A 27,073-nucleotide genomic window follows, 5' to 3' on the forward strand; every position below is an offset into this window, starting at 1 on the left:
AAATAAATTTAAATAAATGTGATTTGAATAAAATATTAAAAAAAAAAAAAAGAAAGAAAGAGGAAGGAAGGAAGGGAGAGAAGAGGAAAGGAAAGGAAAGAAAGAACTAGTAACTTTAGTTGCCTATGGGCAGGGACACCACTGGGTGACTGGAGGACAGGGGTAGGAAAGAGACTTTTTACTGTAAATCCTTTAATACCTTTTTTTTTAAAATCACTAGCTTTTACTTTATTTATTTATTTTTAAGATGTTTTATGTGGCTGTGCCGCCTGGCACGTGGGATCTTAGTTCCCCAACTAGGGATCAAGCCTGCGCCCCCTGCAGTGAAGCACAGTCTTAACCACTGGACCGCTAGGGAAGTCCCCTTTGTTTTTTGGTTTTTTCATTTCTTTTTTTTTTTTTTTTAATTTATTATTTATTTTTGGCTGTGTTGGGTCTTCGTTGCTGCATGCGGGCTTTCTCTAGTTGTGGCAAGCGGGGGCCACTCTTCATCACGGTGCGCGGGCCTCTCACTATCGCAGCCTCTCTTGTTGCGGAGCACAGGCTCTAGACACGCAGGCTCAGTAGTTGTGGCTCACGGGCTTAATTGCTCCGCGGCATGTGGGATCCTCCCATACCAGGGCTCGAACCTGTGTCCCCTGCACTAGCAGGCAGATTCTCAACCACTGCGCCACCAGGGAAGCCCCAGTTTTTTCATTTCTTAATGTTCTACCTATTTTTTAAACCGCTTAGTTTTTAATCAGCTTTAAAACTTTTAAAATTAAGAAAAATTGTACTATAATATTTTAAATTTTAAAATAAAGGAGCCTTATACCTAGTTCTGGGATTCCACATTTTCATCTATCATGAGAAGGGTTAACACAGGGCTTCTCAACCTCAGCACTGTTGACATTTAGGGCCAGATTATTCTTTGTTGTCAAGAGCTATTCTGAGCATTGTAGGATTTTTGGCAGTACCCTTGGCCTCAATCCACCAGATGCCAGTAGCACCCCCATGCCCCTGTTGTGACAACCAAAAGTGTCTCCATATATTGCCAAATATCCATTGGGGGGCAAAGTCACCCTCAGTTGAGAACTACTGAGTTAACATACCCTAGTTTGAAAAATACTAATCTTGAAAATGATACCAGTCTTGGTAAAATACTCTGTTAAACACCATTGTTCAGAATTGACAGTGCATTTTAGGAAGAAAAAGAGTAACTGTAGCATTGTGAATAAGTGACCCAAAGATCACATGGTAAGTTAGTGACAGAGCTAGAATCCAGGTTCCTGTCACTATCTGCTTTTCTTCCCTTCATTCTTTAAAGAAGTTCTTTTCTAATAATGTTTTTTTTTGAAAAAAAGCTTTATATAAATATACATATATATATAAATAATACCAAACCTCCCAACTACATAAAGCTGTATATAGTTTGTTTTCAGATTTTGTTATTCATAAAGCACTAATTTTATCCTTATAGACACAAAATGATTTCATGGTTATCTGCAATGTTGCGAAAATCCTAGAGCTGGTTGTACCACTGATGGAGCATCCAAGTGAAACTTTCCTTGCCACTATTGAAGAAGATCTAATGAAGCTTATCATCAAATATGGCATGACTGTAAGCATTCCCTTTACCATCTCTGTGTTGATCAGTACATAATTCACAAATGATAACTTAATCTTGTATTTTTACCTTTGTCTTTAACTTTTGTCTAAACAGTAACATTTTCTCTCTTTTAGGTAGTGCAACATTGTGTAAGCTGTCTTGGGGCAGTTGTAAATAAAGTGACACAAAATTTTAAATTTGTGTGGGCCTGTTTCAATAGATACTATGGTAAGTTCAGTGCCTGGGCTTTAAAATTATTCTGCTAGATCCTGCAGTGTATACAGTTCCTTTTTAACACATCTGATAAAAGGTAGTATCAAGGGAATTATAAGAGGTGTGATTGTCCTCTCCGGTCCACTCTCAGAAGCAATATTTTCTGGTATCTTTTATATTCCCTTAATAACCCAGTATGATTACTTCAGAAATTTGTCTCCTCATAAGTAAATGTTGGTAAGTTTTTTGCCTACTATGTAAAATAAAATTTAAATATTTTTTTCTTACATTAATTCTTTTAGGCTCAATGGAATGCCCTTATATTTCTAGACGTTTAATACTTAAGAGCCGTTAGTAAAATTTAATTTTAATTTATTAGCAGTAATTGTTTGAACACAACAATTTAAGGATAGAGGGTTTGTTATAAATAAATATTACTTATTTTATTAGGTGCCATTTCAAAATTAAAAAGTCAGCACCAAGAGGACCCAAATAACACTTCACTGCTCACAAACAAACCAGCACTTCTTAGATCCCTTTTCACTGTTGGAGCACTATGTCGGCATTTTGATTTTGATCTGGAAGATTTTAAAGGCAACAGTAAGGTAAAGATCCTAATATTAATTATTTAGTATGCTTTAAAAACAGAACTGTGTGACCCTGGGTGTTGAAAATGACTATAATGACTCAGGATGAAGGCGGCATTAGGGTAGTCTGGTTTAATTCTGAAACAGTGCTACTCAAAACATGGCCCTCAGACTGGCTTCTGATCCATGAACTGTTTGTTACCGGTCCTAATAAGATAAGTTTACACAAGTTATATCAGCTTTGTGTTAGTAGGCACACTGTTTATGTCAGCAGCAGTTCATTTTTTTAACATTCTCAATGAATGCCACTGTTCTAAAATTCATGGATTTATAAATGTATTGGTGAATTATTCTTTAGTAAAGTTCACATGTGGAAGTTCTCATTGTTTGCTTTTAGGTATTTTTTTCCTTTATAGTTGAAAACCGATTTAAGTTAACTCTTCCTTATATACTTTAACATGGTTTTTTTCCCCCTTAGGTTAACATAAAGGATAAGGTACTTGAACTATTGATGTATTTTACAAAGCATTCAGATGAAGAAGTACAAACAAAAGCTATCATTGGTCTAGGTAAGATAAGTCTAAATTTCTTCATATTTTTTAGTTGTTTGAGAGGTTGAGCAAATTTTAAAATGTTGTGAATTTAAACTGGTGAGTTATTTAAGTATGTTTTTGTTTAAAGTAGGATCTGATATCTCGAATATAAGTCTGGGGATTAAAACAACTGGGTTCCATTATTGGTTCATCCAGTGACTTCCTGGGTGACTTTGAGCAAGTCATGTAACTTCTATTTGTCAGTTTCCTCATTAGTAAAATAGAGATGACAATACATTCTTCTACCCCTAATTCATAGGGTTTCATAAAAACATTCATTAAAATACTTTAATAAAGAAAGGTGATATAGAAGAATTTGTGCTGTTGCGTATTTTTTAAATTGTTCTTTTTCTTTGCAAAGTTTTGTCATTATATGTGTCTGCCTCTTCTAAAGTGAAAACAATGGGCAGTCTACCCAAACTTTTATTTATATAGAAGCACAGGGTAAACAGCCCCACAGGAACAATTTGGATGTATACTTTTCCTGTATTATTGTTCAGGGAGCATTGATGTAATAAATACATGTCTTTGCAGAAGGTTAGGTCTTTGTGGCTAATCTGGAAAGATATTGGTATATGGGAGAAATATGAGAAGGATAGAATTAAAGTACCTGAATTGAATGCACTGTAAAAAAATTAGTAGAAGAGCACTCTCTCCAGGTTTTTGTGTTGTTGTTGTTTGTTTTGTTTTGTACAAATACATGTAATGCTACTCAGTAAGGTTAACAACTTATTTAGAAATTTTATTTTGGCAGCATTAGCAAGGTTTATAATTTAATATGCATGGACAGTTGCTGATATTTCTAAGTCACCCAAACTTCATTAAATGTTTACTGATTTCTTTAAATAAATTTAAATCTTAATATCTTATTCCTTCATCTCTTTCAGAAAATTACATATAGCAAATATAGTAAAAATTCAGATATCACTTACTAGAGAGTTATATTGATAGAGTATTATCTTTTAAGTCAAATGTATACCTTTGAATATTCAATCTGGACATACATTCTATAAAGTGGCAAAAACTAATAGTGTTACATCTAATTCAGAGAACAAAGAGTGTAAATTTTAACTTGCAGCACTATCCAGAAAATAGTGCCTTTAGACTAGTTAATAAAAGACATCTTGCCTGGGCCATAGTTATCCTGTGTCACCTTGGGCTAGTTATCTGATCACTCTATGCTTTGAATTTAGTTTGTTATTTGGCATCCATAATACTTGCTATCATCAAGGATCTTCATTTTATCTCACATAAATAAGCATTTTGTACACATAAACATGGACAATATTATTTTGCTGCTTATTAACTTGTGGTTGTAGAATTCAGCATTGTGGCTTCAATTATAATGATATATGAGAAATAAATAGAAGATTTTAAGCTTCATTTTAGAATTATTCCATTTCATCAAATGAATATATTTCAATATATATATATTTAATAGCTCCAAGGTAGTACCTTCTGCTAGGGATCTAAAAAATGTTTGCAGACATTACCTCTTAAATCCTGAAAATATCCCATTGAGGTAGGTGGGTGGTAAATATTATTGTCCCCATTTTACAGATGGAGAATTGAGGCACAGAGATATTATGTGACTCACCTAAGGTCACACTACAAGTCAGTGGTGGAGCCAGGAATAGAACCCAAGACTCCTGACTCCTAATCCACTCCCCTAGCCACTAGGCCCTGCTCCCTCCTCAAGGTTTCCTCTTGTGTGAAATTCTCCTTTGAAATGCAATTTCTTGTTTTTAATTCATGGGGAAAGAAGTACCTGCTCTAATACTTCTCTAGGTAAGGCCACCAGCATATTCTTCCAGTCATTTTAAGTTTTAATTTTTGAAATAAGGAGCTGTTTATATAATTTATCAACATTTTCATTAAATGTTATATTTAATTTTAATATGAATATATCAAGAGAATTTTTGTTTTCTCTCTTCTTTAGGATTTGCCTTTATTCAGCATCCAAGTCTAATGTTTGAGCAAGAGGTGAAAAATCTATACAATAATATTTTATCTGATAAAAACTCCTCAGTAAATTTAAAAATACAGGTGTTAAAAAACCTCCAGACCTACCTACAAGAAGAAGATACACGTATGCAGCAGGCAGATAGAGACTGTAAGTAAAAACATACTTTCAAAATGCACAGTGTAGCTGCAGTTAGCATACCCTATGACTCTTTTTTAATCCAGATACCTAAAATTCCGTATCTATTAGATAAAGGAGTTCAGTTAAAGAAGAATCCTTCATAAACTCCCTAAAGTAGTTCATAAAATTTAATATATGTGCAGATGTTAACATTTTGATGGAGGGAGAGAGATTATAGTTCTCATCAGGTTCTCAAAGGAGTCTCTAACAGACCCCCCACCAAAAAAAAAAAAAAAATTGAGAACCATTGGGCCAGCTATAACATTTTGTGCTTTTGGTTGTGGCCTAATTTAGAGTATTTAGTAAAGTTAATATACATGTTCTTAGTGTGTTTACTTCCTTTTGTAGGGAAGAAGGTTGCAAAACAGGAAGATTTAAAAGAAATGGGTGATGTTTCCTCAGGGATGAGTAGTTCCATCATGCAGCTTTACCTCAAACAGGTGCTCGAGGCGTTTTTTCACACCCAGTCAAGTGTACGCCACTTTGCCCTAAATGTCATTGCATTGACTCTAAACCAAGGTCTTATTCATCCAGTTCAGGTAAGTATGTTTTATAGCAGCGGCACTTAGCAAAAGAGCCAAATTTGTTGCCATTTGAAGACATGGTGATTAGAAAATAAGTAGTTCTTTATTCCTTAGTTGGTGAGGGTTTTTTTTGTCCCAAACTCTTAAGAATCCAAGTTTTAGTCCATCTTTTAGGTTGTCTTTACTGCAAAATACCCATATGTTCATAACGTCTCTATTAAACAAACTTCCAATTTATATTTGTAGAATACGTACTCCGAATTATTTCTTCTGAAATGATAGATATGTTTTAATTGACATTGACTCTTATCTCTAAGAACCAACAGTATGTAATGTCAAATATGTAATGTAACTGGGGTTAAGAGTATAATCTATCTTAAACAGGGTGGATTTTAGTCCACAGAAAAATAACCTATATAATCTGAACTCAGTTCCTTCATCTTTAATTGGAAGTAATATCAAGTACCCAACACTTCAAAACACCAATGTGTAGACTAGATGATGTACTCAAGACATATTAGTACTACAAGGGATTGGCAGCTAATTCTCATGTTGTAGTGTTCACCATCTGACATGTTCAGGAGAGTGCCATAGGGGGCAGAAGTAAATTTGTTAGATAACCAAAGCCTGTACCCTCAAGATTTTTATTTTGGAACTTTTCTAAAGTATGCTCTATGTTGTTATGCTGTGTTCTTCCCTGTGTCCTGAAACAAAACACAGTAATGCGTATTTAGCCTATTCTTCATGATTCAGGGCAAGCTTACTTAATAAAGTGTACAGTACTATGTTGATACTCTTGAATTTTTTAGATACTTAGGGCTCTTTGCTGGTATTCTAAATGGTCTCAGGTGGTTGTGCTTTTATTATATCTTCTTTTTTTAAGCTTTTCTTTTAAACTTTACAATTATAAAAAAAATTGCAAGAGTGGTACAATAAACTTCTTTATACTCTTCATCTATATTTCACCATTTGTTAACATTTTGCCACATTTGCTTTCTCTCTCTCTTCATATGTACACTTTTTTCCAAACCATTTGATAGTAAGTTTCAGATATCATGATTCTTTACCTCTAAACACTTCAGCGTATATTTTTTTAAGAACAAGGACATTCTCTTACAAAATCATAATGCAGTCATCAAATTCAGGAAATTTAACATTGATACAATATTATCTAATATATAGTTCATTTTCATATTTTCTAAGTTAAGCTAATAATATTCTTTGTGGACTTCTCCCCCCCACCCCACCCCAATTCAGGATTTAATTCGTGATGACCCATTTCAGTTAGTGCTGTGTCTACTTTTTTTAAGTTGTTTTTTGTTTGTTGTTGTTTTTCTGACCTCCTCACCTCTATCTAATTCAGATTCACTTAACATAGTAGTGGTGTTTCCTCACTTTTAGAAGTGTACAATGAGTATGGCTGTTACCAAATTACTAGCTATCCAACTGTCTGACCATTGAAACCATATTTAAAATCAACTTTGTGAGAAAAAATTTATATTTTTCTAGTTTTGAGTATGGAAGGCAAATTACTTTTTCCCCCTCTATTATCTTTACATAGAAAATACAGTCAGGCTTGAAAAATTATTGAATTATACATTTGTAGTATATATCATAATCTTAAATGGATATTCTTAGTCTGGGAGCCCTTTAGTTTTAAAGAACCTTAAAATCACACTGAAATTGCTTAAATTTCACCACATCATTTTCTTGCTGATACTCCAGTGCTTTTTTGCTTTAAGGGAAAGATTTAAGGGAAGATTAATAGTTTTTTAAAAAACACTAAACCATGGCATTTATAGGAAGGCCTATAAAGCTAAATTCGTATGTCCCAGATATATAGCAAGTTTTAACATATGTCAAGATACATATAGAGCTTTTACTACGGTGATGTCTTATGAATTCTTTATTTTTATTTCCAGTGTGTACCATATTTAATTGCTATGGGCACAGACCCAGAACCAGCTATGCGGAACAAGGCTGATCAGCAGCTTGTGGAAATAGACAAAAAATATGCTGGATTCATTCATGTATGTATTTTTAAATTGTGCAACCTAAATTTAAACATCGTTCTTTGGTAAACCATTTCTTTAACAAATGTCCTGCTCAGATTCATATTAGAATAAAATATTTTGCTTAGTAGTTACTTCTAAACATGCAACTAAGTTTGTCCCCCAGTGTGTTTACTCTAGTTTAAAATTAACTCTTAAGATTGAGCTAGAGGTAACAGTACAGCACGCACGCTTGATAAAAATCAGGATGCATGGGTTCTAGTCCCTACTGTGTATCTTGGCAGTGATGGCTCTTCTGGGGCTCCATTTGTTTCTTCTATAAAATGAGCAGATTGCAGTAGATGATCTGCAGTATTCCTTCCAGCACTTGCATTCTATGATTTTTATTATTTTAAAGAAAACCAAATAATGAAGTTTGCCTCAAACTATAATGCTCAAAATTATATTTTTAATTTGACTCTTCTAATTTCTGTGACAAAAATAAGGCTTTTATTGATTTCAGATGAAAGCAGTGGCTGGTATGAAGATGTCTTACCAGGTACAACAGGCAATCAATACATGCCTAAAAGATCCTGTAAGAGGTTTCAGACAAGATGAGTCCTCTAGTGCTTTGTGTTCACACCTTTACTCCATGATCCGTGGAAACCGCCAACACAGACGAGCCTTTCTAATTTCTTTACTCAACCTGTTTGATGACACAGCAGTAAGTATTAAAAACTTATTATTTTAAGAAAATAAGTATTATATAAATTTTATGCCTAAAGTAGTCAACATTTTAAAAATATTACCATTTTAGTAAATAATAGAGGCTATCTTAAATGTGTTTATTTAGGTCTATGTTAATTGTAAGACTTTGATATACATACAGTCAAAACTGAAGGGGAAATTTTGCATGAGAATAAACACAATGAGGGATAAAGTATAATTGTGGGATAAAGTATAATTGTGTATAATTATATTTCCATACTGAGTGTCTTATAAACTTTGATAGCAATTCCTTTAAGCATACCTTTAAATAAGCTACGTTACTAAACTATCACTTCCAGGGATAGATTACATAGATAGATAGATAGATAGATAGATAGATAGATAGATAGATAGATAGAGTGAAATTTCGCTTGTTTCTGTCAGACTCGAATGCTGTTAGAGTAACTATTCTAGGGTTTTGGCTGCTGAGATCCCTGGTTGTTCAACCTGACCTCCTTTAATGAAGAGCCCACTTTTGTGTAATTACAATTTTGACCCTTCAGGGGGCTTTTGCACAAGTTGCATTGGACAGGACCATAAGGCAAGAAAATAAAACATCCTGTTCTTTAAGCTTATCTCTTAATTTTTTCATTCATTTTATATCAATATTTATTCAGCATCTATTTGCGTTATGGTAGCATTGTGCTAGGAGATGAAGATAAAATAGTAAATGGGACAGATGTGGTATCTTACAAAGTAGAGCTTACCAATTAGTGTATTGTGTAAAGCTTTAAAAAGAAAAAAAAAGAAATATTTTTTTCTTATTTTAATCACTTGATAGCTTGACTTTGTTGCTGTTCCAACACCAGATTTTTTCAATAAAGTAAAATTAAAATTACCAGAATGTAGATGTCTTATTAGACCTCTTCTTTTAAAGTACAACATGAAATTTTTGGATATATTATCTAACAAATAAATATAACAAACTTCTATTTTAGAAATACTTGGACTATAATTTAGTCATCATCAGGGCTGTCATCAGTATTAAGCTTTCATTGTGTGTAAGATATTTAGATAGGAGTACAAAATGGTATGATATAGTGCTCTTTTCCTCATTGGATCTTAACCTCCAGTTGGAGGGATAGGACACTAAATAAAGGAACTAACAGTTAAGATTAGCATAGTCTGAGTCCCAGGTGGTTTGTATCAATACTGCCATGGTCTTTATCTCCTTTCTGAGCTTCATTCCTACGTGGTTTCATTGCCTGCTATATATCATTAGCTGGATGCTCTGTCACCTCAGCATGTGAAATGCTAAACTGGAAATCCAGCTCTCATAATACAGTGGATGTCAGAGGAGGAACAAATCACTGAAGGCCTAGGTGATAAGATGGATCTACTCTTAAGGCAGGGCAGGTGTAAAAACATGAATAAAGGTACAAAGATAAGAAATGTGTGGGAGGGACTTCCCTGGTGGTCCAGTGGGTGGGACTCCATGCTCCCTATGCAGGGGGCCTGGGTTCAATCCCTGGTGGGGGAACTGGATCCTGCATGCATGCCGCAACTAAGGATCCCACATGCTGCAACTAAGGATCCCTCATGCCGCAGCGAAGATCCCACATGCCACAGCTAAGACTGGTGCAGCCAACATAAATAAATAATAAATAAATAAATATTTTTTTAAAAAAAGAATGTGTGGGAAATAATGAATAGATGTTATTTACCTGGAGCAGCAAGATCATAATGAGGCATGGTTAATGGAGGATCTTGTAGACAGTGGAAAACTGTTGAACGTGCTAAATTCAGTGATGAGGACAGGTGACAAAGAGCATTTTAGGAACACAGATTTTTTAGCATTGTGTTCACATTGAAGGTAATAAGGGATTGACCTGTTACGATGAAAGTTGGAAAGAAAAGAATGGACAGTAGGAAAGGAAAGAAGAAACGTTGTGAGGAAAGAATAAATTAAATGAGAGTCTGTGAGAATAGTCAAAGGATAACTGAAATATTTTTGTCCTGAGCACCTAAAAGAACAGAATGTTGCTAAAAGCAGTTTGAAAAGGAGTTGGTTTGAGAAGGAGATAGAAGAGGAATAGTCAAAGAGCTAGGAAGAGAAAACTAAGGAAGAAGGTTTCAGGAAGGAGAGGAGGGTGGCTTGTCTGTATTTTTCTAACTTTAACATGTAGGTATTGATACATATTTAAAAATAAAAAATAACGTGGGGGTCTCATGAATACTAATAGCAAGTTCATTCCATCTGTCCTATGGGATTTTTGTTATTACTACTGCTGATACTGTATTTTATGTTGTTTGGACAGCAGGATAAGGGAGATGGTAGGAAGGAGTGTTTTTTAATTGCCTATTTTTTTTAAGCTATAAATGTTTTAAAGGAATTTAAATATTAGTATGTCTTTCTGTTTATATTCTGTATCATCATGTAAATGCTGAAAATCTCAGTTTGTTACTTCTTTTAAAGCAAACAACTAGTAGTAACCATAATTTGCCAGCATTAGAGTTTTTTGTGAAACTGTGGTAGCACTGTCAGAATGACTCTGATATTCTAAATTATGTACACATAGGAAACTGACAATTGTTTTATGAGTACATGAACTTTGATTTTTTTTTTAACCCGCATATTAGTACTATAATTACCACTTACTTTTGAAGGCAGAATAGTAACTGTGTGTAACTGATCTCCATATGGGTTAAACTTTTAGAGGCACAATGACAAATAATTATGAATTCATATGTATACTTTCTGATGTGGTATGGATTTATCATAAAGATTCTATATACTCTATAAGAAAACTTCAGGGACTCCCACTTGGGTGCACTAAAAAAGTTCACCCCTTCCCTTCTTAAGGTACCATGGTTTAAGTCATTATGAAATCTCTTAAAATGGGTTTAAGATTATTCTGTAAAATCCGTTTCTGTTCCACCTCCTCCCTTCTTCTTCCTTCCCTCTCCCTCTCCCCAACTCTCTCTCTCTCTTTCTGAAACATTAACTGAGGTGAAAGTGCCCTGTAATATTTTTTCTAAAAAGGCTTTTGTGATGGATTTCTAGATTATCCACTAAACATGTGTACCTTTTTTTCTAAAATTTACAGAAAACAGAAGTGAATATGCTCTTGTATATAGCAGACAATCTAGCCTGTTTTCCATACCAGACACAGGAAGAGCCGTTGTTTATAATGCATCATATAGACATTACACTCTCAGTTTCTGGTAGTAACCTACTGCAGTCATTCAAGGAGGTAAGTTACACACATTACTATTCTTAATCTTTCAAAGTACAGGCATGCTATTTTCACTGTTTTGTTTCTCATTGTTCTTTTTATTCTTTTCACAGGTATATAAAATCTTTCTAAATAAACTTAACTGAAATCTAGGTAGTGCTTGAATTGGGGAGAGGAAGTGGGTTGCCATTTCATTTCCATTAAGAAAGATCTTAAAACCATTTCATTCCAAATCATTTAGGTGGAATTTATACGCACACACACACACACACACACACACATGGATTGTTCTCTTGATAAGCCATCCCACTTCTTTATTTATCTCACTTCAAGCATCAACCTTAAGTGTTTGGTGTTCATTCATATATTTGTTTAAACCCCATTTTAAAACACTTTGCTATTTTATAAATCTGGTAATGCTGTAGATAATAGTAGTACACTTGAAGAAATACAGAATAAATACAAGTAGCTTACTTACAAGTAAACACAGAAAATTTATACTATTGATTTCCTTATCCCTGTACACCAGCATCATAATGGAGTTGGCATATTATATGCCCAAAATCTTTACTAAATTTTTTGTTGTAAACTTTGTATCTTTTCTTTCATGGTTTTTAAGAAGGAAATATAATTAGTTTCATTGTAAAAGCACCTGGTATAGCCCTGGGTACATAGTAGGTGCACTCAGTAATTTACATTCTTTGTAAATTAATTGGAGTATTTTCATGTACCTGATGATATAAGTATATATCTCATTTTACAATATCGTGCTCAAAACTCAGCCTGGTCAAACTCGTAAATCAGGGAGATCTTTTTAATACCTAAGGGTTGGAATTACAGAAGTATCTAAACCCTTGCTACTTGAAGTGTGGACCAAGAGCAGTAGCACTGGCCTCACCTGAGAGCTTGTTAGACCTACAGAACCTCAGGCCCCACCCTAGACCTGCTGAAACAGAGTTTGCATTTTTAACAAAATCTCTAGTTGTTTAATATGCACATTAAAGTTTGAGAGGTTAATAATTTCCCAGGAACTTGATCCATCATGTTATCTTATTTTACTTCACTTACTGTTGTACATACACTTGTATCTGTTTCTCCTGTTTTATTTCGTAGCAGTTACATTTTGAATATTGCTTTGTAATCTGGTCTTTTCCACCTTGAAACCAGCTGACTTTCTTTTTAAAAGCTAACAGTTTCATAAAGTACAAAAAAACAGAATTTAAGTATTTAAGGAAAGTTGCACATTATCTTGCTGAAAAGTTCTTAAAAGGGAGAGTTTGATAGAAGCTGGGGGAATTCAAGCCTATTATATTTTCCCCAGTTAAATTATAAATACTTCTTTTCCTCTATAATGGCTTACCTGTATACCAAATTGTTACTTCTGTAACTAATTTATCTTTCATTACTATCCTATAAGAAAATTCTTTCCCTTTGAATGATATTTCAGAATGGTTTAGGGAGGGTGGCACAGTGGTTGAAGGAGTGGATTTTATTTAGTCTTGGAACATAATTTTTCCCCCCAAGGGTTACATCCCCAGTTGTTCATGGAAAATCAGAGGGTTTCAATATATAGAATATTAATATAAGGATACTTTTGAAGCTGTTAAATGGAGCATATGTATAGTTGTAGTGGTATTTTTGTTTTATTATTTTTCAGACAGAATAATTTCCTCTTTTTTTCAGTCTATGGTAAAAGACAAAAGGAAAGAGAGAAAATCATCTCCTGGTAAGGAAAATGAGTCAAGCGAGAGTGAAGAAGAAGTCTCCAGGCCTCGGAAGTCACGGAAACGTGTAGATTCAGATTCAGATTCAGATTCAGAAGATGATATAAATTCAGTGATGAAATGTTTGCCAGAAAATTCAGCTCCTTTAATTGAGTTTGCAAATGTCTCCCAGGGTATTTTATTGCTTCTGATGTTAAAACAACATTTGAAGAATCTCTGTGGATTTTCTGATAGGTAAGGTTGCATAAGCAGTGAGAGAAAAAACTTGCTGTGTTCAAATAATGAACAAACATGAAACCCAGTTTTGATTGCATGCTGAATATTAAAAATGCTCTTTTAAAAAAAGTTTGTTCCTTTTAATTGCTATATACTATTTTGTTGTATACTCTACCATACTTTGTCCATTCTCTTATTGAAGAGAGGAAAACTATTCCTCTAATTGGAGATGATGCATTATAAATTATAAATTAGAGGACTTAAATCCTTAATATCCTTAAAAAGATATTAGAGAATTAGGCTAACCTTAAAAATAGATAACAAATTCAAGTTTTTAAAGAGCTGTGGGGACTTCCCTGGTGGCACAGTGCCTAAGAGTCTGCCTGCCAATGCAGGGGACTTGGGTTCGAGCCCTGGTCTAGGAAGATCCCACATGCTGCGTAGCAAGTAAGTCCGTGCACTACAACTACTGAGCCTGTGCTCTAGAGCCCGCAAGCCACCACTGCTGAGCCCGCATGCCACAACTACTGAAGCCCGCGCGCCTGGAGCCTGTGCTCTGCAACAAGAGAAGCCACCACAATGATAAGCACGCCCACTGCAATGAAGAGTAGCCCCTGCTCACTCGCAGCTAGAGAAAGTCCGTGCGCAGCAATGAAGACCTAATGCAGCCAAAAATAAATAAATTTATTTTAAAAAAAAAAAGAGCTATGAATGAAGAATAGATGCAGACCAACTAGGCTAAGTTCTAACAGTCGAGCAGTCTTTAATGTACACTATCAAGTAAGTGATAGAAAAGTACTAATAACTTAGAGTGCCCTATAATTTTACTCATCGTCAATCACTATAGGTATCTCTTTTCTGCCTGTACCCATGGAATTTTGGACATTTTTCACGTTCATTGAAACCCTATGAAGTCACATGTTCGTAGGGACAGATAATGAAATAAGTAGACCTGGTAGGTCAGTGGCAAAATAAAAAGAACATGTTTCTTCTAAAGGGTTTAGATATTATTCAGATGTTCATCAGCTTGTTGCCATGGAAGAGAGTGGGAACAATGTGGCCAGAGCTTCCATCTTTTCAAGAGAAGCTAGATAATCCAGATTTTAATGAGAACTATCTTGATGTTAAATATTGGCAGCCACAGGCATACCTTGCTTTATTGCACTTCGCAGATACTGCATTTTTTGCAAATTGAAGGTTTGTGGCAACCCTGCATCAAGCAAGTCTGTCGGCTCCATTTTTCCAACAGCATTTGTTCACTTTGTGTCTCTGTGTCACATTTTGGTAATTCTGACAGTATTTAAATTTTTTTATTATTATATTTTGTAGTGACCTCTGATGTTGCTATTACAAAAAGATTACGATTCACTGAAGGCTCAGATGATAGCATTTTTTTAGCAATAAAATATTTTTAAATTAAGATATGTATGTTGTTTTTAGACATAATGATGTCACACACTTAATAGACTATAATATAGTGTAAACGTAACTTTTATACACATTGGGAAACAAAAAAATTCGTGTGGTTTGCTTTATTGCAATATTTGCTTTATCACGATGGTCTGGAACCAAACCCGCAACATCTCCAAGGTACGCCTGTAATTCAGAATAATTTAAAACCTTGTAAAGTCTTGGGGCAGTGCTAAGGAGTTGGAAAGATTTTGAAACAGAGTTGTTAATAATGTGAAACAGGTTTGTAAGCAATAATTCTGGTCACTCTAGAGAATGAATAGTTGGGGCACAAAACAGTAGAAGGAGGTAAACCAGTTAGGTAGTATTGAGTAATTATATTAAAACTGTCCTACAGTCACAATCATGGTGCTAAAAAATAGACATGAGAAACTACTTTCATTTAAATAATGCCTCTATCCAAGGCAAATACTGACAGAAACAAGAGAATATTGTTCTTTTTAATCTTTGATTTTGTGTCTTTACTTCCCTTTTTTAAATTATATTTGTTTTGTATACAATTTCACTGGTTAAAATCTGTATGACAAAAAGTTTAATTATAAGTAAATAAAATTTAACTAGAATCAATTTAAATGTAAATGCCTAAAAAAATTTTAAGTTAATGGTTTTGTTTTTCCAAAACAGTAAAATTCAGAAATACTCTCCATCTGAATCTGCAAAAGTGTATGATAAAGCGATAAACCGAAAAACAGGAGTTCATTTTCATCCCAAACAAACACTGGACTTCCTGCGGAGTGATATGGCTAATTCCAAAATCACTGAAGATGTGAAGAGGAGTATAGTAAAACAGTATCTAGATGTGAGTAGTAAAACCAAAATATATTTCATTTTGATAATGGCTTTTTAAAAAAGTAAATTCCTTTGAGAGAGATAGCTACCTCCTTTCATTGAAGGTATGCTTCATGACCCATCACTCATTATTTTTGTCTGTGTAGTTTTAATGAGTTACTTTAAGCTTGTCTTTCCCATTTCACCCACTGCACTATAATTGTTTTTTCTTAGGAAATACCAGCCCACCACTAACTTTATTTTAGTGAAAAGCAAAGTTTTTAGGCAAGTTTTAGAGAAAAGCTGTGCCCATATATGTATTTTTTTAATTCAGTGGATTACATGGTTTATATTTCATCAAAGGAAAAACCATGAAAAGTCATCCTCCTGCCCTCTTCAGCCATTCTATTCCTCTTCCTTCTGGCAACCAATATTACTACTTTTTCATGTATTCTTACAGAAGCAGTACGTGTGTGTGTGTGTGTGTGTGTGTGTGTGTGTGTGTATTTGTATATCTGTTACATATAGACCCACCTAAGAAGTATGTGAGTGTATAAATTGTGCTTTTAAAGTGTCTTTAAGAATAGGCAAATTCAGGGAATTCCCTGGCAGTCCAGTGGTTAGGACTCCACGCTTTCACTGCCGAGGGCCCGGGTTCAATCCCAGGTCAGGGAACTAAGAGCCCTCAAGCTGTGGTGTAGCCAAAAAAAAAAAAAAAAAGGCAAAATCAGAGAGTCAGAAAATAGAACAGAAGTTACGGGGGGAGGGGGGCAGGAATGGGGAGTTGGGTGGGTTTTTTAAAGATTTTTTTTTTAACTTTTTATTTTGTATTGGAGTATAGCCAATTAACAATGTTGTGATAGTTTCAGGTGCACAGCAAAGCAACTCAGCCATACATATACATGTATCCATTCTCCCCCAGACTCCCCTCCCATCCAGGCTGCCACATAACATTGAGCAGAGTTCCCTGTGCTATACAGTAGGTCCTCGTTGGTTATCCTTTTTAAATATAGCAGTGTGTACATGTCAGTGCCAAACTCCCTAACTATCCATTCCCTCTACCCTTCCCCCGCAGTAGCCATAAGTTCATTATCTAAGTCTGTGAGTCCATTTCTGTTTTGTAAATAAGCTCATTTGTACCATTTTTTTTAGATTCCACATAAAGCAACATCATATGATATTTCTGTTTCTCTGTCTGACTTCACTCAGTATGACAATCTCTAGGTCCATCCATGTTGCTGCAAATGGCATTATTTCATTCTTTTTTATGGCTGAGTAATATTCCATTGTATATGTGTACCACATCTTGTTTATCCATTCCTCTGTTGATGGACATTTAGGTTGCTTCCATGTCTTGGCTATTGTAAACAGTGCTGCAGTGAACATTGGGGTGCATGTATCCTTTCGGAACATGTTTTTCTCTCAGTATATGCCCAGGAGTGGGATTGCAGGGTCACATGGTAGCTCTATTTTTAGTTTTTTAAGGAACCTCCATACTGTTCTACATAGTGGTTGTATCCATTTATATTCCCACCAACAGTGTAGAAGGGTTCCCTTCTCTCCACACCATCTCCAGCATTTATTGTTTGTAGATTTTTTGATGATAGCCGTTTTGACTGGTGTGAGGTGATATCTCATTGTAGTTTTAAATTATTTTTATTTATTTATTTATGGCTGTGTTGGGTCTTCGTTTCTGTGCGAGGGCTTTCTCCAGTTGTGGCAAGTGGGGGCCACTCTTCATCGCGGTGCGCGGGCCTCTCACTATCGCGGCCTCTCTCGTTGCGGAGCACAGGCTCCAGACACGCAGGCTCAGCAATTGTGGCTCACGGGCCCAGTTGCTCCGCGGCATGTGGGATCCTCCCAGACCAGGGCTCGAACCCGTGTGCCCTGCATTAGCAGGCAGACTCTCAACCACTGCGCCACCAGGGAAGCCCTCATTGTAGTTTTGATTTGCATTTCTCTAGTCATTAGCAGTGTTGAACACCCTTTCATGTGCCTCTTGGCCATCCATATGTCTTCCTTGGAAAAATGTCTAGGTCTTCTGCCCATTTTTGATTGCGTTATTTGTTTTGATGATATTAAGCCACATGAGCTGTTTGTAAATTTTGGAGACTAATCCCTTGTCGATCACATCATTTGCAAATATTTTCTCCCATTCTGTGGGTTGTCTTTTCATTTTGTTCATGGTCTCCTTTGCTGTGCAAGAGCTTTTGAGTTTAATTAGGTTCCATTTGTTTATTTTTTTTTTCCATTACTCTGGGAGATGGATCAGAAAAGATATTGTTGCGATTTATGTCAGAGAGTGTTCTGCCTGTGTTTTCCTCTAGGAGGATTTATAATGTCCAGTCTCACATGTAGGTCTTTAATCCATTTTGAGCGTATTTTTGTGTATGGTGTTAAAGAATGATCTAATTTCATTTTTTTACACGTAGCTGTCCAGTTTTCCCAGCACCATTTGTTGAAGAGACTGTCTTTCCACGATTGTGTAATCTTGCCTCCTTTGTCATAGATTAGTAGACCATAGGTGGGTAGGTTTATTTCTGGGCTTTCTGTCCTGTTCCATTGATCTGTAGTTCTTTTTTTGTGCCAGTACCATACTGTTTTGATGACTAAAACTTTGTAGTATAGTCAGAAGTCAGGGACCCTGATTCCTCCAGCTCCATTTTTCTTTCTCAAGATTACTTTGGCTATTTGAGGTCTTTTGTGTCTCCATACAAAGTTTAAGATATTTTGTTCTAGTTCTGTGAAAAATGCCATTGGTAATTTGATAGGGATTGCATTGAATCTGTAGATTGCCTTGGGTAGTATAGTCATTTTGACAATATTTATTCTTTCAATCAAAGAACATGATATATCTTTCCATCTGTTTGTGTCTTCTTTGATTTCTTTCATCAGCATGTTATAGTTTTCAGAGTACAGGTCTTTTGCCTCCTTAGGTAGGTTTATTCCTAGGTGTATTCTTTTTCATGCAGTGGTAAATGGGATTGTTTCTTGAATTTCTCTTTCTGATCTTTCATTGTTAGTGTATAGAAATGCAACACATTTCTGTGTATTGATTTTGTATCCTGCAACTTTACCAAATTCATTGATGAGCTCTAGTAATTTTCTGATAGCATCTTTAGGATTTTATATATATAGTATCATGTCATCTGCAAACAGTGACGGTTTAATGTCTTCTTTTCCAATTTGGATTCCTTTTATTTCTTTTTCTTCTCTGATTTCCGTAGCTAGGACTTCCAAAAGTATGTTGAATAAAAGTGGTGAGAGTGGGGATCCTTGTCTTGTTCCTGATCTTAGAGGAAATGCTTTCAGCTTTTCACCATTGAGTATGATGCTAGCTGTAGGTTTGTCTTATATGGCCTTTATTATGTTGAGGTAGGTTCCCTCTGTGCCCACTTTCTGGAGAGTTTTATCATAAATAGGTGTTGAATTTTGTCAAATGCTTTTTCTGCATCTACTGAGATGATCATTTGGGGGTTTTTTAATATATAGATTTATTTATTTATTTTTGGTTGCGTTGGGTCTTTGTTGCTGTGTGTGGGCTTTCTCTAGTTGCAGCAAGCAGGAGCTGCTCTTCGTTGCAGTGCACAGGCTTCTCATTGCTGTGGCTTCTCTTGTGGTGGAGCAAGGGCTCCAGTAATTGTGGCACATGGGCTTAGTTGCTCCATGGCATGTGGGATCTTCCCAGACCAGGGTTCGAACCTGTGTCCCCTGCATTGGCAGGCGGATTCTTAACCATTGCGCCACCAGGGAAGTCCTGATCATATGGTTTTTATTTGTCAGTTTGTTGATGTGGTATATCACACTGATTGATATGTGGATATTGAAAACTCCTTGCATCCCTAGGATAAATCCCACTTGATCATGGTGTATGATCCTTTTGATGTATTGTTGAATTTGAATTGCTAGTATTTTGTTGAGGATTTTTGCATGTACGTTCATCAGTGATAGTGGCCTGTAATTTTCTTTTTTAGTGGTATCTTTGTCTGGTTTTGGTATCAGGGTGATGGTGGCCTCACAGAATGAGTTTGGGAGTTTTCCTTCCTCTGCACTTTTTGGGAACAGTTTCAGAAGGGTAGGTGTTAGCTCTTCTCTAAATGTTTGATAGAATTCACCTGTGAAGCCATCAGGGCCAGGACTTCCGTTTTTGGGGAGTTTTTTTTTTTTTTTGGTTGTGTTGGGTCTTTGTTGCTGCACGCGGGCTTTCTCTAGTTGTAGCAAGAGGGGCTACTCTTCGCTGCAGTGCGCGGGCCTCTCACTGCAGTGGCCTCTCTTGTTGCAGAGCGTGGACGGGCTCTAGGCGTGCGGGCTTCAGTAGTTGTGGCACGTGGGCTCAGTAGTTGTGGCTCGCAGGCTCTAGAGCGCAGGCTCAGCAGTTGTGGCGCACGGGCTTAGTTGTTCCATGGCATGTGGGATCTTCCCGGACCAGGGCTGGAACCTGTGTCCCCTGCGTTGGCAGGTGGATTCTCAACCACTGCGCCACCAGGGAAGCCCGGGAGTTTTTTAATTAGTTTCAATTTCAGTGCTTGTAATTGGTTCATATTTTCTAATTATTCCTGGTTCAGTCTTGGGAGACTGTACCTTTATAAGAATTTGTCCATTTCTTCCAGGTTGTCTATTTTACTGGCATACAGTTGCATATAGTAGTCTCTTACGATCCTTTGTATTTCTGTGGTGTCAGCTGTAACTTCTCCTTTTTCATTTTTCATTTTATTGATTTGAGTCCTCTCCTTTTTTTTCTTGATGAGTCTGGCTAAAGGTGTATCAGTTTTGTTTATCTTTTCAAAGAACCAGCTTTTAGTTTCATTGATCTTTGCTCTTGTCTTCTTTGTCTCTATTTCATTTGTTTCTGCTCTGATATTTATGATTTCTTTCCTTCTACTAACTTTCGGTTTTGTTTGTTCTTATTTCTCTAGTTGCTTTATGTGTATGGTTAGGTTGTTCGGGTTACTTTGTTTCCCGAAGTAAGATTGTATTGCTATAAACTTTCCTCTTTGAACTGCTTTTGCCGTATCCCATAGGTTTCGGATCATTGTGCTTTCATTTTCATTTGTCTCTAGATTTTTTTTTATTTCCTCTTTGATTTCTTCAGTGATCCATTGGTTGTTTAGTAGCATATTGTTTAGCCTCCACGTATTTGTGTTTTTATAGTCTTTTTCTTGGAGTTTGTTTCTAATCTCACAGTGTTGTGGTCAGAAAAGATGCTTGATATGATTTCAGTTTTCTTAAATTTACCAAGGCTCACTTTATGGCCCAGGATGTGGTCAGTCCTGGAGAATATTCCATGTACACTTCAGAAAAATGTGTATTCTTCTGCTTTTGGATGGAGTGCTCTATAAATATTGGTTAAGTCCATCTGGTCTAATGTGTCATTTAAGGCCTGTGTTTTCTTACTGATTTTATGTCTGGCTGATCTGTCCATTGATGAAAGTGGGGTGTTAAAGTCCCCCACTATTATTGTGTTACTGTCGATTTCTCCCTTTATGGCTGTTAGTATTTGCCTTATATACTGTGGTGCTCCTAAGTTGGGTGCATATACGTTTACAATTGTTATACCTTCTTCTTGGATTGATTCCTTGATTGTTATGTAGTGTCCTTCTTTGTCTCTTGTAACATTCTTTGTTTTAAAGCCTATTTTGTCTGATATGAGTATTGCTACTGCAGCTTTCTTTTGATTTCCATTTGCATGGAATACCTTCTTCCATCCCTTCACTTTCAGTCTGTATGTGTCCCTAGGTCTGAAGTGAGTCTCTTGTAGACAGCATATATATGGGTCTTGTTTTTGTATCCATTCAGTGAGCCTGTGTCTTTTGGTTGACGCATTTAATCCATTTACATTTAAAGTAATTATTGGTATGTGTGTTCCTTTTGCCATTTTCTTAATTGTTTTCAGTTTGTTTCTGTAGGTCTTCTTTCTTTCCTCTTTTGTTCTCTTCTCTTGTGGTTTGATGACCATCTTTAATGTTGTGTTTGGGTTGCTTTTTCTTTTGTGTGTGTATCTATTGTAGCTTTTGGGTTTGCTGTTCCCATGAGGTTTTGATATAGCAGTCTGTATATGTACAAGATTGTTTTAAGTTGCTAGTCTCTTTCCCGCCTAGAGGAGTTCCTTTAGCATTTGTTGCAAAGCTGGTCTGGTGTTGCTGAATTCTCTTAGCTTTTGCTTGTCTGTAAAGCTTTTGATTTCTCTGTGGAATCTGAATGAGAGCCTTGCTGGGTAGAGTATTCTTGGTTCTAGGTTCTTCCTTTTCATCACTTTAAGTATATCATGCCACTCCCTTCTGGCTTGTAGAGTTTCTGCTGAGAAATCAGCTGTTAACCTTATGGGAGTCCTCTTGTATGTTATTTGTCGTTTTTCCCTTGTTGCTTTTAATAATTTTTCTTTGTCTTTAATTTTTGTAAATTTGATTACTCTGTGTCTTGGAATATTTCTCCTTGGGTTTATCCTGCCTGCGACTCTGCACTTCCTGGACTTGGGTGGCTATTTCCTTTGCCATGTTAGGGAAGTTTTCAACTATAATCTCTTCAGATATTTTCTCAGGTCCTTTCTCTCTCTCTTCTTCTTCTGGGACCCCTATAATGCGAATGTTGGTGCATTTAATGTTGTCCCATAGATCTCTTAGGCTGTCTTCATTTCTTTTCATTCTTTTTTCTTTATTCTGTTCCGTAGTAGTGATTTCCACCATTCTGTCTTCCAGGTCACTTATACGTTCTTCTGCCTCAGTTATTCTGCTATTGATTCTGTCTAGCATATTTTTCATTTCAGTTATTGTATTCATCTCTATTTGTTCATTAATTCTTCTAGGTCTTTGTTAAACATTTCTTTCATCTTCTCAATCCTTGCCTCCATTCTTTTTCCAAGGTCCTGGATCATCTTCACTGTCATTATTTTGAATTCTTTTTCTGGAAGGTTGCCTATCTCCACTTCATTCAATTGCTTTTCTCTTTTTTTTCTTGTTCCTTCATCTGGGACATAATTCTCTGCCTTTTCATTTTGTCTCTCTTTCTGTGATTGTGGTTTTCATTCCACAGGCTGCAGGATTGTAGTTCTTCCTGCATCCGCTGTCTCAGGAATGGGGGGAAGTATTGAATGGGTACAGATTGAGTTTCTTTGGGGGATGATGAAAAAGTTTTTGAAATGACTGTGGTGATGATTGTACAACAGTGTGAATATACTTACTGTCAATGAATTAAACACTTTAAAATGGTAAATTTTATGTTATATATATTTTACCAGAATAAAAATTTTTCAACGTTTTAAAAAATTTTTCGAGATTTTACTAAAAAGTAAAAATAAAGTCTTTAATTTTAATCTACTTAAAGCTGATAGTTGAACACAACTAATAATGATTTTTTTGACCAAGAACGTAATGTACACAATGATTTTCATATTATTCATAGACTGCAAACCTTGTACTCTAAATTTGACATTTATTTTAGTTCTTTAAAATTCTTCAACATTTTTTGTTTCCTGTTGTATCCTCTTATCTTGGTGGAGAGCAGAAAATGGGGGGCAGAAATGTTTAAAAGTCTGTTAATAATCAGTAATCACTTGGCTGCTTGATAACTGGGATCAGGGTCCGCAACATCTGGCTTATGGGCCAAATCTGGCCAACTGCCTGTTTGTGTAAAATAAAGTTTTATTGAAACAGCCATGCCCATTCATTTTTGTACTGCATTTTGGCCTGCAAAGCCAAAAATACTTACTATCTGGCTCTTTACAGAAAATGTTTGCCAGCCCCCAACTTGGACAATAGCTAAAGTCTGTTTCACCCACACCAAACCACTACCATGGAAAACATTTAAGAAAAAAATTTTAAATAAAGGAAAACTTTTAGGAATTTGGCAGTCTTGTTTGAAAAAATTTACTTAAAATTCTAAATTAATATCTAATTTTTGTAGTTCAAACTTCTCATGGAACATCTGGACCCTGATGAAGAGGAAGAAGAAGGGGAGGTGTCAGCTAGCACAAATGCTCGGAACAAAGCAATTACCTCGCTGCTTGGAGGAGGCAGCCCTAAAAATAATGCAGCAGCAGAGACAGAAGATGATGAAAGTGATGGGGAGGATAGAGGAGGAGGCACTTCAGGGGTGAGGCGGAGGAGGAGTCAACGTATTTCGCAGCGTATTACGTAAAATGATTTTTATGTGCTTATATATGTCAGTCTATTAAATGTACACCAAGTAATGTAATACTTATGAGAGAAAACATTTTGTAGATAGAAATTCTCTACTTATCCATTTATACATCCTTTTGTAGAAAGTTTAACATAAAAGACAATAAAAAAGAAAAAAACAGAAATGAGATTTATCCAGCATAAAGGGTTATTAATTTTTCTTTGGATTGTATTAATGTGTGTTATCCTTTTTTATTGTTGATAAGTTTTATGTAGCTTTATGGTTCATATGTACATATAATTTTATATATCAATAAGAGTAAAGACACGGGTACAAATTAAGAGTTACATGGTTTTACAAGTATATGTTAACCCCTTGGCGCTGGCGGTCACGGTGCGTCTCATTGCCGGCAATGGAAGTGTGCTGGGAAATCCCAACTCCCGGCGTCAAGGGATTAAAAGCAATAAAAACAATAATTTCACTAAAATTATTTTGTGTAACACTTGGTCTTTTTTCCCCCCTCCCAATGTTTTAGTCATTGAGAAGGTCAAAACGAAATTCAGACTCTACGGAGTTGGCAGCACAGATGAATGAAAGTGTTGACGTCATGGATGTCATCGCTATTTGCTGTCCAAAGTACAAAGATCGACCACAAATTGCAAGAGTAGTACAGAAAACCAGCAATGGCTTCAGTGTTCAGTGGATGGCAGGCTCCTACAGTGGCTCCTGGACTGAGGCTAAGCGCCGTGATGGCCGCAAACTGGTGCCTTGGGTAGACACTATTAAAGAGTCAGACATTATTTACAAAAAAATTGCTCTAACGAGTGCTAATAAGCTGACTAATAAAGTTGTTCAGACTTTACGATCCCTGTATGCCGCCAAGGACGGGACTTCCAGCTAATGAATTTGTACATGCAGCCAAATTTACAGGAGTTTTTTTTTAAAGGCAGAAAAACTTGAAATATCAACATTCTGGCAAAAAAAAAAATCAGTTTTATGAAGAGTAAGAATGGAACCTGGGATGCAGGAACAAAAGAAGGAAATGTTGGGCAAAACATTTTTGTGGGAGCTCCCTTCGCTGTTGTGCAGCAGAAACAGATTCTCAGTTCATTTTTACTCCCACTGTATTATAGTTTAACAAAAATTGTTTATATCTTGGAAAAAAAACTTTCTGTTTAAAAAATAAACAAGTGAATGTTGGAAATTAGTCTGTTAATGTTCTTAATAAAGTGTTCTTGGAGTTTAACCTAGCAGCGGATGGCTTTCTTTAGCTTAGCCCAGTTTCCAGGGAAGCATTGTTTTTTCCAGGCTGTAAAATGGCAGAATCTCCTGGATATATAATTTATTCTGTTGGAAAAAAAAAAAAAAAAGCATGCAGTATCTATGACCTATCTGCAGAAGGAGTTTTTGTAAATGTAGATTTTGATGTATTAGGTCACCCTGAAAACAATACAAGAAAAGGGATCCCCAGGCAATCTGGTGGAGCGAATACTGCAATAAATTTTTTTACTTCTCTTTGTTACTTGTCTGTTTCCATTTGAATTTCTTATTGTAAAGATCTGTTTAAATCCATTTATATTATTTTTCAGTCTTTTATGTAAAATTTATTATATCACTGGTTTTCAAAACAAAACATAAAATATTGTTTATACAGTTTGTATAGGCTGACTTCTGAATAATTGGTATCTATTATTTTCATTCCCATGAGAGGGTGTAAACAATTAATTCCAGTGTTTTATTGTATCCTGCAATATTTAGTATTAACTATATATGATTTAGCACTGTGCCAAACACATTTTCAAGAGTACATTTTGATATAAAAAGAAACTATAGTTTATTCCTTGTATGCTTCAATTTCTTTCTAGTAATGTCATGATGGTAATATTTATTTTTTAAACCTTGGGAAAAGGTAACAGTCTTGGGGAAAGGTAACAATCATGCTATTTTGGAAAACTAGCATTTCTCTTAGTTAAAATTATGCCATGTGTTATTTTCAAAATAGAATTGAGATGACTATGACACTTCATAATAACATTACATTTTTCACAAGTTATTTTTTAATGCTGAAAAAGGAGTAATTTTACTAGTTGAGATGTTTATTCATTTTCTATTCTAAATGTTTTATACATCTTTTGGGAGCAGTTGTCGTTTATCTGTTACTACAGATGGGGAGGTGGGTATTTAATTAGTTGATTTGCATAGTTGATGCTCAGAAATAGTAATGCCTAAAATTTACAGGGGACGAGGTCTGTTTCAAAGTTAAGTCTTTTTTAAAATATGTACTATTTTTAAGTCAGCTTTTTAAATCTGACCTCTAGAATGTTAAGTTTTATGAAATTGGCCAATAAATGAAGATAATTTGTGAGGAAGAGTGACATTGCCATAAAATACCTTTTTGTGAACACCTATTAAACCACTATGAAAATAACTTTACAGGATCCATTTCCTATGTGGAATTATTTCAGAACTTTTTCTTGAAGGAAATGTTTTCTCATTCTTCTTTTTCTTCCACTTAATTGCATGTTTCCTCTTCCTTTTTACCGTGAACTATGTGGGACAAAACTATTGTAGATTGGGTTTTTTCACCTTTGGAGTTTGTTTTATCAGCAAAAGATTTGAGGTGGCTTTTGAAAACAACAATGATATATCAATAAGAGTAAAATACCAGTTAGGAAAAGTAGAATGTAAAACCCAGCCTCTAGAGTTTTAAAGAATAGAGATGTGGGTAAAAAAAAAAAAAACCAGCCAGTTTTGAATGCTGACATTCAGTGATGCATGGTGTCTTTTTTTTTTTTTTAAAGGAACATTTATTTGTTTATTTTTGGCTGCATTGGGTCTTCATTGTTGCGTGCGGGCTTTCTCTAGTTGCGGCAAGTGGGGGCTACTGTTCATTGCAGTGCACGGACTTCTCATCGAGGTGGCTTCTCTTGTTGCGGAGCACGGGCTCTAGGCACACGTGCTTCAGTTGTGGCACATGGGGTCTAGAAACACAGGCTCAGTAGTTGTGGCACACAGGCTTAGTTGCTCTGCGGCATGTGGGATCTTCCCGGACCAGGGCTCGAACCTGTGTCTCCTGCATTGGCAGGTGGATTCTTAACCACTTCACCACTGGGGAAGTCTCCATGGTGTCTTTTAATTTTTACAAAAACTCTGCTAGTTAAATCTTTTTTCCCCATTTTGTAGATAAGGAAAATTGA

General features: G+C 35.7%; 1 protein-coding gene across 5 annotated transcripts in view; it reads left to right on the forward strand.

Annotated features, from left to right (window-relative positions):
• Window positions 1-26,304, forward strand: part of NIPBL (NIPBL cohesin loading factor) — a 203,777-nt gene extending 177,473 nt beyond the window's left edge. For 4 of the 5 annotated variants that reach the window (XM_007192199.2, XM_057539730.1, XM_057539728.1 and 1 more), the window contains 13 exons: window positions 1,460-1,600; window positions 1,723-1,816; window positions 2,252-2,406; window positions 2,867-2,957; window positions 4,921-5,094; window positions 5,473-5,663; window positions 7,571-7,678; window positions 8,163-8,363; window positions 11,455-11,601; window positions 13,267-13,541; window positions 15,618-15,792; window positions 23,661-23,849; window positions 24,412-26,304. In XM_007192199.2, coding sequence (XP_007192261.2) covers window positions 1,460-1,600; window positions 1,723-1,816; window positions 2,252-2,406; window positions 2,867-2,957; window positions 4,921-5,094; window positions 5,473-5,663; window positions 7,571-7,678; window positions 8,163-8,363; window positions 11,455-11,601; window positions 13,267-13,541; window positions 15,618-15,792; window positions 23,661-23,849; window positions 24,412-24,777 — 2,307 coding nt within the window. In that variant the 3' untranslated portion in view covers window positions 24,778-26,304. Of the gene's footprint in view, window positions 1-1,459; window positions 1,601-1,722; window positions 1,817-2,251; window positions 2,407-2,866; window positions 2,958-4,920; window positions 5,095-5,472; window positions 5,664-7,570; window positions 7,679-8,162; window positions 8,364-11,454; window positions 11,602-13,266; window positions 13,542-15,617; window positions 15,793-23,660; window positions 23,891-24,411 lie in introns of all 5 variants that reach the window. The other variant, XM_007192201.3, reaches the window with a different exon arrangement.
• Window positions 26,305-27,073: the final 769 nt, after the last annotated feature.

Source organism: Balaenoptera acutorostrata, chromosome 2, assembly GCF_949987535.1.
Source record: "Balaenoptera acutorostrata chromosome 2, mBalAcu1.1, whole genome shotgun sequence".
Classification (NCBI taxonomy): domain Eukaryota; kingdom Metazoa; phylum Chordata; class Mammalia; order Artiodactyla; family Balaenopteridae; genus Balaenoptera; species Balaenoptera acutorostrata.